This window comes from Oryctolagus cuniculus, chromosome X (genome assembly GCF_964237555.1).
Source record: "Oryctolagus cuniculus chromosome X, mOryCun1.1, whole genome shotgun sequence".
NCBI classification, from domain to species: Eukaryota; Metazoa; Chordata; class Mammalia; order Lagomorpha; family Leporidae; genus Oryctolagus; species Oryctolagus cuniculus.
The window spans coordinates 111334127-111346515 of NC_091453.1; the positions used below are offsets into that span (position 1 = coordinate 111334127).

The window sequence follows — 12389 nt, forward strand, 5'->3', positions numbered from 1 at the left end:
TAAATGACAGCTACTTATATGATTGCTAAAACTCAAATAAAAATAAGGATCCACATTAGGAAAAGATGGAAGAAGCCAAAGACAAAAAAGAGCTGCTTCACACCTCACCCTTCGTAAAACGTCCCTGAACACATAGTTCTCTGTGCATCCACGTTTGTAAATTCCATTAGAGCTGTAACTATGGACAGCATCAGAACATCACAGAAGCTCCTATGTATGCTTTGGCTAGAATTTTTCTTGTGAAACTAGTGGCAGCAAAGAGAACCTTCAGACGAACATATGATGCTTATTCCTCAAATATTGCTATATTTAAATGGTAAAACAGATCACCTCTCCACAAGTTCTTGTCCATTCCAGCAAAGGGTGTCATTTTCCGCCACAGGGCTGTGGCTGCAGATGTAGCCAGGCAGAGCACTATAGAAGCTGATGAAAGACTTCAACTTCTGAATTAGTTCCCTGAAAGAAAAACAAAACATCTGTGCATAAGAGGCAAGTAAGCCCAGTGTGAGAAAAGTTTAATTTCCTTATCAGCATGACAGAAAGGCGCTGGCAGACGGATTAGAGCAATAAATGATTTTTAAGGACATTCTTGGTTACACGGCCACAATTTAGTTTATTTTTAAATCAATAAAATGATATTAGAAAGAAAAAACATTGCCTGCCATGTAAGATGCTGTTCCTATCAGAGGATGATTTAATTCCAACATCCATTTTCCAACACGGTTAGCAGCTTCCATTCTTTGTTCAGAATGCTGTTACCTGCATTCTCAAAGGTGCTGATTACAAGGCACACTGGAGCACTACATATCTTTGCTTTCTGAGTGTAATTGAGTGCACTGATTGTAATTTACAATGCTATTACCCTAGAGATGGCCCCTTTCCATATAGGCTCTGGCTAATGGTTGCAGATCAGAATCTCAGGGTGCTCAGAACAGTACAAGCCCTCTGCAAGTCTCCTGACAACCTAGTCAGGGAAACTCACACTGCTAGAGGAAGGTTTCTTTGTTCTTTGTAGGTATCTTGTGTTTCCTATGAGGAGGAGAGTGGGAGGAGAGGTTTCTAGCACATGTTATCACTTGTTTCGGTTTTCACCGTGTATATGATAAGACAAGCATGAGAGAAAGAGAGAGAGAGAGAACATGTACTATGTATGCAAATATGTATAAGACACATAAACACCTGCACAATTTCTTGCATATTACATTGTTTCAGACAGACATGGATACACAAAATTAAGACACCAGAGACTCAACAGAAGTGTGTTTTTTAAAAAAAATATTAAAATATCTATGTAGTAGGTATCTAGTGGTAAACACACAAAAATTATTTTCTAAAGTAACGTTCATGAGAGAACTAAAGGTAAAGTGTCCATTAGAAATTCTGGTCAGGGCATATTCTGGCAGTGGAGTCATTGTTCAATACTGTCTACAGGCTAAGAATGGACTGGCCTGATACACAGGCCTCTCGAGGAGTCAGAGGCCTGAATCTCATTGCAACAGTGGTGAAGTCTTAGGCCCTAAAATGCCTTCTGGGGTTTGATCTCAGATCTGGCCAAAAGAGGAAGACTTGTGAAAATGATCTCCTTGCACTTAGCGTACTTTTCTATTTTATTACCATAAACCTACTCATATCAGCTAATGATGTGAGAGAGGGAAAAGAGACAGAGAGAGTGAGCGAGCTCTCAGCCCATGTTCACAAAGGCTCAGGCACAGTAAAAGCCAGTGTGATGGACACAACAACTCAAGGAATGTTATTGGGACATCCATAACTCCTTATACTCCAACAGTTGCTTCCTGCTATGCTCATGCCACCCTTGAAGCCTACTTGTGGTGGCTGAACACCATCAATCTCCAAAGAGAACAGGCTCAATACAGGGCTCTGAAAATAAAAGTCAACATTATAGTTTCTCACAGAGGAAAAAGATGGGTTCAATTAACAGCTAATAGGAGAGGTGCTCTGTTTTACAAGGTAATAATACAGTTTCCAAGAGTGGAAGCTGAAAGACTAAAGGCTCAGGCTGAGTAATTCTCCCCACTCCATGAGGAAGCAGAATATGGCCATTATTCTATGGGAAACGATGGCCTTCTCTTTAATGAAAGAGTTTCCCTCAGGCATCCTCTTACCTGCAAACCCTCGCACGCTAACACAGCACACAGAATAAAAAATTGAACCCTAGCAATGTCTTCCCAATTTGATTTCCCTAGAAGTTAAAAAAAAAAAAAAAACAACACCCTGAACTTCTCCCGGCCTCTCAACCTTTGCAGTTTTCTTAGCTGATCATAAAGATCATTGACAAGTTCAAGAAGATCCAGATGAAATTCGATCTAAATGTCAAGGGGCTGAGAGCCTGCAATAAACATAAAGCCTCCCATTTCAGTACGGAAGGATATTACCTGGAAGGATGCAGATACAAGTCTAAGGAAACCACAAAGAATGTGAATAATGTGAACACAGTCTCAGTCATCATATTCTTGAACTTGGGGATTCTCTTTGAAACATGAACAAGGCAACTTGGGGAAATAGGAGTAAAAGGTCATCCTACTTCATAGAATACCCATAACCTCCACAAGACATGTAAGATGGACACAGTAAGAGACCGTGCTTTTCAAGCTTACTTCCAAATGATTTATGTTGAATTTGCAACAGTTTCATGTAACAACCATGCCATAATGATGGCTGGCTCCTGAGAACAGCCCATTTAACTCTGTGATGAGTAGTATTATTTAAGCACCCTGCTTTTGGAGTCTGACTCAGCTGAATCTCAAATGCCAGGTATTCTCTCACTTATCTAGCAGGGAAACATTAGGCAAAATCTAGACTGCTCTGAGCTTTAGTTTCCTCACGTGTAAAATGAGACAATGATGCACCTGTCTTGAAAGACAACTGTGATGATTCAATGAAACTACACATTTAAAATGTTTAGCAAAGCATCCACACGAGTCATCACAAGCAAACACAGAGAAATCCTGCCTCAATTAAAATATTTTCAGGTTCCACATAACTTTATGTGCACAAGCTAACTGAAACTCTCATCTGGACCATTGTTGTGATATAGTGGGTTATGTCACCACCGACAATGCTGACATCCCATATGAGTACTGGTTTGAGTCCTGGCTGCCCCACTTCTGATCCATTTCCCTGCTAATGCACCTGGGAAAACAGCAGAGGATGGCCTAAGTCCTTGGGCCTCTGTACCCACATGGGAGACCAGGAAGAAGTTCCTGGCTCCTGGCTTTGGCCTGACCCAGCCCCGGTCATTGTAGCCATTTGGGGAGTGAATCAGAGAATGGAAGATCTCTCTTTGTCTCTCCCTCTCCCCTAACTCTTTCAAATAAATACATACATAAATATTTTTTAAAAAGCACTCATTTCTTGAGCTGAGTAGTAATAACTACAACCATGTTCTTTTCCATCACATTCCTCCTAGTGTTCTTTTTTAAACACTAGCTAGGTACTGGGCTGGGTAAATCTCTTGACTAATTTGGTGTAGCAGTTTGAACGGTCTTTTTCTGCAAGCCTGACAAGGAGATAGCGGTAGACCACACAGAAAATCATGTCTGAGAATTTAAGCATCATATGTGGAGGGCCAAGATGAAATGTAAAAAGATAGATTCGTCATCAGAGAAATGCAAATCGAAGCCATTCTATGATACTTTACATTCACTTAGGATGGCTATAAAAAAAAAAGCAGACAATAGCATGTGTTGGTGAGTATGTGTTGAAGTTGGAACCCTTAAACATTGTTGGTAGGAATGTAAAATAGTGCAGCCACCACTGAAAAAACTTGGCAGTTCCTCACACAGTTAAGTATAGTTACCAGATGATCCAGTGATTTCTAAGTATATACCCAAAAGGACTGTAAATAGGTACTTACATAAGTACATGTTCTTTGCATCAAAATTAATAAAATTAGTAACCAAAATGTAGAATAAGACAAATGTCCATCTTCTGACAATTACAAAAGATGTGGCCCATACACACTCAGACTCATACTCACACACATACACACACATACACATATGAGAGGTCTTCAAAGAATTCAAGGAAATTTGGTATTATGCAAAATAATCCATGCTAACAGGCCCTAGGAAAAAAAGAGTTTCCTTATAGAAGTTGCCATTCAATGTGTTAAATGTGGAACCACAGGCTGGGGCCTGTTAGCATGGATTATTTTGCATAATACCAAATTTCTTTGAATTCTTTGAATACACAGATTGCAATCTTTTATACCAGATAAGGTTTCTCTTAATTCAGTTTTCCCACAAACTTTTTGAAGTCCCTGAGTATATACAATGGAATATTATTCAGCCCTCAAAGAAAATGAAATTCTGATGCATGCTACAGTATGTGTGAACTTAGAAAATACTAAGTGAAAGAACTCAGTCATGTAACACTACATATTTTATGGTTTTATTTATGTGCTATGAGCAGAAGAAGCAAATCTGGATCTCAAATCCCTCCCAGTCCCTGGGACAGGAAGCAATACATGCCCTTCAGTGAACAAAGAGCAGGGCTTGCATGCAAGCAAACTGGGCAACACCCAAGGGGCCTAAGGGACAGTGTCACAGTGCAGGCCTTTCCTTCATGCAGAGCCTTCTGAGGTGCTGTGGGCCCCCAAGGAGACGTTGACTCCTGAAAATAAATCAACACGTACTATTTTGCAGGGTACAAAGCAAGACTTTCTAAGCTGTTGGAGAGTTAATGAGCTTCTCAAAGGACAGCAACAACAGGTGATAATGTCCTCTGACACCACAGCAGCAGAGTGTGACGGGAGTAGTTTACCTCCTCCTGTGCTTTCTGGGCCTATCTCTTCTCTCCTCCCCTCTGTTCCTTCCTATCAATCCTTCCTAAATTTCTTCAGCAAGATAAGAATTACATATATTTTATTTTATCTTTTCTCCAAGCTTTACAGCCCCCTGTTTATAATTTTCAAAAGAGATAAGTTGATTATTTGTTTTTCCTCTCTTAAAAGACACCTCAAACCAAATTATGTGATGCATTAATGATCCATGTATGAATCGGTTAAGATTTTTTTTCCTTTATCACAGACAACAAAAGCATCTTTCCCCAAGACACTCTGCTCAACTGGATTGTCTGCAGAAAACATAAGAAGATAGAAAATTGGGACAATTAGTTGCCCGAGATAGGAAAAAGTGTTTGGTTGAAGGAAATGTTCTTGGATTCCAATTTCATTTTACTTACTACATACACACCAAATACACCACTGACGTATAAATGGCGGCATCTATTGCTCTCAGTCAGGATGAAGTCAATATTTGCTTATGGCCCTGGAAAAAGAGTCTCCTCATAGAAATTGCCATTCAGTGTATTAAATGTGGAACCACAGGCTGGGGCCTGCTAGCATGCACAAGTCATTTTCAAATGTGCTAGGTGCAAGTGATCTTCCATCAACCTGGAGAGAAGCACCCCCTTCCCTGGTTGTGGGGAAGGAGACTGCCTTAGCTTTCTTGCACTGAGTGGCTTGGGCAGGCATCAAGGCAGCACTACTTGGAAAGCACTGAAGTAAAAGCAGCTTTTTCATCTCCAACTGTAGATCATGAGCTTTCTTTTCCTATGTGATTAAGGTTCATTTTTTTCTTAAAGTGAGCTCATTCTTTTTTAAAAAAAATTTACATAAAAGTACATAAACTAAAATAACCAAGACTGGAACAACACAACATCATGTCTAATTCTGCTGGAGAGAGCCTTTCAGAGTCTGACTCTTAGCTACAACTTTCTCCCATTCTAGAGCCTAGCCCGTACATCTTGTCCTCCTGTTCCCTTTGCTTGGAACATGTTCCTTTCCCTCCTCCAGCTTTTGAATTCCTACTTAGCTTTCAGGCTGAACTGAAAGTTACTTTTCCAAGAAGCCTTCTTTGACTCTTTCAGGAGAGCTGTTGATTTTGCCATCTGTGATGCTGCCACTCTTTTGTACCTGGCCTTGTTTTGGCCCCCACTTGAATGTATGAAAAGTATTTATTTGGAGATCTGTCTCGCTAACTAGGCTAGGAGCACCTCCATTCATCATAGCCTAACCTTTACACAAAGCCAACTATACAGATGATGTTGACAAACATAGAAAGAAGTAGAGACCTATTTAGGACAGACTGATTTGTACCAGATCAGAAGCTGATTGATTCACTCAGGATATACTTTTGTTTTGTTCAGAGGGTGGAAGGCATCACCAAGCTTACAAAGCTACCTAGTCAGAGTAACAGTCTGAGATGGAGTGTGGGTAAGCATTGATTTTTGGATGAGGGAGCTGAGATCAACTTTTGCCTGTTTTGGTTTTTTTAGGTGATTTACTAGTGTCTTCTAAACCATTGCCCCTTTAGCCAGAGTCAGGGAAGTGTAGAAACCAGAGGACTTGGAGACAAAGGTGGAAGAACAGTGATTTTCTCACAGGTTAGCAGTTGGGCCAGAAGCTTGATGCAAACCGGACCATTCTACTATAGATTCTGAGTTTGGAAAAAGGAAAGATATTATTCATGTATTTTACCAAACATTATATGAGATATGAAAAGAACAAGGAAAACAGTTTCCTAAGTGCTGAAGGACACATTCAGAAGGGCAAATGGGGAGATGCTGACAACTGAGATGTGCTGCAAAAAAAAAAAAAAAAAAAAAAAAAAAATCTGATTGCTTGCTTTCTGATTGCAGTACTTGTGTATCCTATTCTACCCTCATTGTTTTCCATCTAATGACAGATAATTTACCCCTTAAAGAAACACTGAGTCCCATACATAAACCACCAGTTGAGTATCCAATTGCCTTAAATTGAACTAAGCTATTTAGATGTGTGTTGCAAACTACCCAGTTGGGGGCAGACAAAACAAACAGATGATGACTTTTGAATGCTTTCAAAGGAATCCTACATTTCTTTGTGTGTTGTTATTTTAATAAGGCAAAAGGCTTTACAACTCATAATCAGATTCAAATAGCTTCCTTACAACTTTCACAGTCTAAATGTTACTAAAAGGTTCCTTTCCAATTACCAGATTTTTAATGAGAGGATGGAGCTTGGGCATGGGTGTGGTGGGAGTGGGAGCACATGTATTTTTTCTGGACAGTGTAAAATGCTGAGAAATTTTTAGGGGCTACTAACATTCTGTTCAAACAAACTCTTAATAGCCTCAGATTACAGGGGCAGTACATTTAGCAGATTATCTTAATCCTCATTTCTCCCCTCTCCCTAACAGGGTTTGTATTGTCATTTTAAGGCAGGTAAATGAAGTCACTCTCCTGTTTTTTGTCTGTTTTCTTCTTCCACCACAGATTTCAGAAAGAAGGGCTCCATCTCAGACTCTAATGCTTCAGTTTGGGGAAAAAAGATTAGCAACATCACAGGGCAGGCTAATGCTCCCAACATCCAAAGGAGCCCTGCCTGACCATCATTTATTCCCATTGACAGCTTGTATCAGTTTTTCTTTTTTCTCCTTTCTTTTATTTGAAGGCTAGCCACAAGTTCCAAAAATACTCTGAACAAAGTGCCAAATCCAAGTGCCCAAGCAAAAATGCATTTATTAATTTCTTCTTGCCCTGAAAGAATCAACATCCATAGAGCTCTCTGGTAAAGTGAAAGGAAAAGGTCACACAGAGCCCAAGAACAGAGTCATGACAGCAAGGTCTCTGTAAACTTCCTACTTATAAATATATCTGCAGTGACAGGAAAATTTCAAAATGAGACTGGATTGTTGTGTTTATTCTGATAACAGCTCCACATGTGATTGTTACAAATCCACCTAAAACTTCCTCCAAGAAACCCCTACTTAACTCAACTAGAAAGAGATTCTAATGTTCCCTATAGAAGGCTAACTCTGTACTCTGGACATTCTTTTGCTTTAGAACTGATTATTTGTATTTAAGTCTATTACTACCTTAGATTGTGCTAGAAAACAGAGATTATGCCTTGGTATTTTCACTGCCTAGTATAATACATTCTGGTATATCCTAGGTGTTTAATACATTTTGATTACAGATATATCTATAACTTATTTCCATCAAATATGGAAGAAATTTCTACTAAAGAGCAATGCCTTAGATGAGCTGAAGTTAATTCCTTAGGTGGCTCAGGCAAACAATAGACAAAGGACAGTCACTATGTTATCTTCCTGGAGAGAAAGAAAAAGAAATTACCAAAGAACGCCTCTGCTATAAGAAAATGGTTCTCAAACATTTTGCTGTCAGAGTTCCTGGATATTCCTCCTTTCAGGAGGTGGAGTTTACTTTCCCACCCCTTGAGTATGTATCATAACCAGTGACTTGCTTCTAACCAATCAAATATGCAAGAATTGACAATGTGTTTGCTTCAAAACTAGGATACTAAAGACAACACAGAGCTCTCCTTATTCTTGTCCGTGGACCACTTACTCTGGGGAAGCCAGCTGCCATGTCCTCAGCAGAGTCATGAGGTTCTTGTGGTTGTGGCACTGAGGCTTCATTACAACAACTAGCAATAACTTGCTGAACCTGAACCTGAACCTGAGTCATTTTGGAAGTGGATCCTCTAGCCTCAATCAAAACTTGACTAAAATTGCTTTAGAGATTTTAGGGAGCTGAGAATCACCCAGCTAAGCTGTTTGCAAATTCGGGACAGACAGAAACAATGAGATAATAAATGTTTGTTGCTTTAAATAACTATGTGTAGGGGTAATTCGTTATGCAGCAATAGATAACTAAAACATTCTCAGTACAATCTTAAAAATTATTGAGGACTTCAAAGAGCTTTTAGTTATACACCATGTATTTATTAATATTTACTCTTCTAGAAATTAAAACTCAGAAAAAGTTTTCAAGATTATTAATCTGAAACTAGTAATCAGAAACTCATACAGTATGAAAATGAATGAGAAAAGCGACATTGTTTTTCCTTTTTGCAAGATATCTTTGCTGTCCAGCTTGATAGTCAATAAGTAGTTCCTCACATTGCCTTCTGCATTGAATTTGTTGTTGCAGTATGCTGGTTTGGTTGAAGTATGTGAAGTATATAAAAATCCAGCTTCACACAGATACACAGTTAGCAAAACAATGATCTCCCAGACCCCGGAAAGGGTCTCTGGGATTCCCAGGAGTCCAGGAATCACACTTTAATATGCATGCTATAGGGAAATTAGAAATCCATTAGGCTGCAAATCAAGCAAAGCAAAGCAAAGCAAAGCAAAGCAAAGGGAACATTCTGAAATGCTTCATGGCAGGGTGGGGTAGGGGGAGACTACTCTCTCAACTCTCTCCAGCTGTATTACTGCCTTCTGTCATCCTAAACTGTACCAAATAGGACTGAAAATTACCATCTCAAACCCTCCTGCAGTAACTTGATAGGAATGGAATAACTCAGCACACAATTCAAACCTCAGATGTTACTGAGTTCATCTTCTATTTTTTTCATCTATAGACCTATCTTTCCCAACTTCCTCAAGGTCACCAAGCAGAAATCATGTGTAGCTGGTCCTGAGCCACGGGCAAAATTGGCTACACATTCAGTCTTTTGGGGTAAGAGTTGTGTTTGGCTTCCTATTCTATTTCTACCCCTTGATTGTAACCAAGAAACTAGAATAGGAATGGAGAGAACCTGGGTGGGGGAAGCAGAACAAAGGGAATAAGAAACAAACCTGTATTTTGCCCCTTGACTCTTAAGAAACAGGAACTAGATTATTTGTTTAATCATTTTTAAAAGAGAATATAAATAATGCTGCTTTTGTTGCTGCTGCTGCTGCTGCTGCTGCTGCTGCTGTGTGTGTGTGTGTGTGTGTGTACCCTGCCAGCTTTCCTCTGGTGAATTTAGTCCTGACTCACTGTTCATAATGAGTAGACCCACAAACCAAGCCATGGAATGTTGAGACCAGATTGTAAGTACAATTTCATTTACTCAATAAAAGATGTTGAATAAGGCCAGTCATTCAACACTGTGTTGCTGTACTATATATTTACACGTGTAACTTTACATTTACATATGGCTTGGATAATACAATACAGTACCTTTTTTCTTTAACATTGACAGATGATAGCATTTAATTAATCAAACACTCCACTCTGAAGAACTGAATAACACATATTTGAGAAGCTTCACTCCAGTAGTTTTCTACCTTAAAACACAATTGTTAATTGTATTGCTGAAAAAGAAAAGAAAAACCCTCTCACCTTCTTCGGCTGGATAAGGTTTCTTCATGTTCTACATGAGCTACTTTTAATACTTTCTTGTCAATAAACAGATCTTCAGGATAATAAGCAGATCTATATTGGCGTTGTTGAGAATGGGCACATAATTTGCCAATCTGAAAAAAAGAAATGCAATATAATCATACGATCCTTTCATGGATATAATAGTAGAAACAAATTCTGAAACACAGTTTCTTCCCCCAATTTCATTTTAAAAAGCAGAACAAGGCTATTATTAGAGTTAAAAAGTTGCTAAGTTCTTAAGGCCAAGAACCACTGGTGGAAAGAAAGGCTGAAGACTGGGGAAGCATTCTGAACACAACCTATTCAGAGATTTCCTAAGATGAAAAATACCTTTTTTCCTATAGTGAAGTGGACATTTGAGAGGATCCTACATACAGTCCTCCTGCTATTGATACCTTTCAATGGCACTTGTGTTTACATGTATGAAGGAGTTCACAAAAGAGAATTGCAAAGTTTAGGAAGAACTGGTACAGGAGAGGGGTTGTGAATATTGCGTAGAATAACATGTTAATAAAAAAAAACCTCTTTCATACACGATCGCTCTATTCTTATAAACATTTCATTGTAAGACTCAAGCTAAGGTATTCTGGAAAATGTCACTATAGTTCCTCATCTGTCTTTCCTAAAACTCCCCAAGGGACGAAGGCAAGTCAATCAATCAACAGCCCGTATCATCAGCTGTGAATCATAGATCACTAAGTCCAGTATTGAGAGTATTAAAGAATACAGGTGCTCAAGAGCCTACCTCCTTTCATTTCTTCCCCTATTCCTCACAATTCTCATTCATTCAAAAATACTGTATCCCTCCCCCTTTTATATATACTCATACGGCAATGGTTTTTAAAAATATCATAAGCTTCCTTGTTTAGCTCCATTCTAACTGATTTCTTTGGTTAAATTATTCATCAATCTGCTATTTTGTTACTTTAAAAGAAAGACTTGGGGCTGTTGCTATGGTGTAGCAGGTAAAGCCACCACCTGCGTGCCGGCATCCTATATGGACGCTGGTTTAAGTCCCAGCTGCTACACTTCCAACCCAGCTCTCTGCTATGCCTTAGGAAAGCAGGAGATGGCCCAACTCCTTGGGCCCCTTCACCCATGTGGGAGGCCCAAAAGAAGCTCCTGGCTTCGGATTGGCACAGCTCCAACTGTTACAGCCAATTGAGGAGTGAACGAGCAGATGGAAGACCTTTTGCTTGCTTTCTGCCTCTCCTCTCTCTGTGTAACTCTGACTTTCAAATGAATAAATAAAACTTTAAAAAAAAAGGCCTAAATGAACTTGCATATAAGGGAGTATGAATATTAACATTCTCATAAATCTCCCTTATGCCAGATACTATGCTAAATATCACCCCCATTTCATAGATGAGGAAATTGAGGCTCAGGTAGATTATGCCGCTTGCCCAAGGCAAACAGACAGTAGATTCACTTGTTTGACTTTGAAGTCATTTGTCTGACTTCAAAGCTTAACCATTATAGCCTCCATACAAGATGACGCTTACTTTCCATTTGCTTACATGGTTCTACATTGTTGGGAGAAAAAAGAATGATTGGTCTTCAAAAATATACAACCAGTCAAAATAGCCAGGGTGAATATATAGATTGTAAACTTCCAGGAAAAATATTAGAAATATATTGTGAAGACAAAGGTTGTATCTTTGTCACTTTTGTGCCTGCATTGAACTCTAAGGCAGTGCTAAGTAACTTAAGAGAAGCAAAACGAAGTAATCTCCTATTATCAGGCTGAGCACACTACTGTACTGAGAAGCCATGGGCTCTGTGTGGTAATCTCAGCTTCTAGATTTCTCAAGACTGTCCTGATAGCATCTATTAAGTTATTTAAGCATATATAACAGCATAAAAGTTTGTATGTCTTTAGAGACGCTTTCCATATAAATAAATCATCAAGTTAGAAAACATCCAGAAGCAGCAGTAACATCACCTCCATATATGAAAGACAGCATCTACAGTTTGGGATTTAGACTAGCTATTCTCAATAGTTTATCCTAATGGAGCTGAAAAAAAAAAAAGCTGCAGACTCTTGAAAATATTCCATTTGGCCTTGTAATGTGTGATATTTAATTTTTCAGGTGTGTTTATGACTTGTGCCAATATCAACTTCAGATGAAGAATCTGCATTCTCTGAATATGCCCCAGGTGGTAGCAGTCAGTAGGGTGTTCTAGGCTAGGGGCTGCCAGGCTCGACTAGA

At 39.1% G+C, this 12389-nt stretch overlaps 1 protein-coding gene across 1 annotated transcript in view; it reads right to left on the reverse strand.

Moving 5' to 3' along the window:
• The window catches only part of GPC3 (glypican 3), a 455320-nt gene that overhangs the window by 157222 nt on the left and 285709 nt on the right, over positions 1-12389 (reverse strand). Inside the window, exons 4-5 of the mRNA XM_002720303.5 lie at positions 10138-10271; positions 331-456 (exon numbers count right to left, since the gene is read on the reverse strand). Coding sequence (XP_002720349.1) covers positions 331-456; positions 10138-10271 — 260 coding nt within the window. The remainder of the gene's footprint in view (positions 1-330; positions 457-10137; positions 10272-12389) is intronic.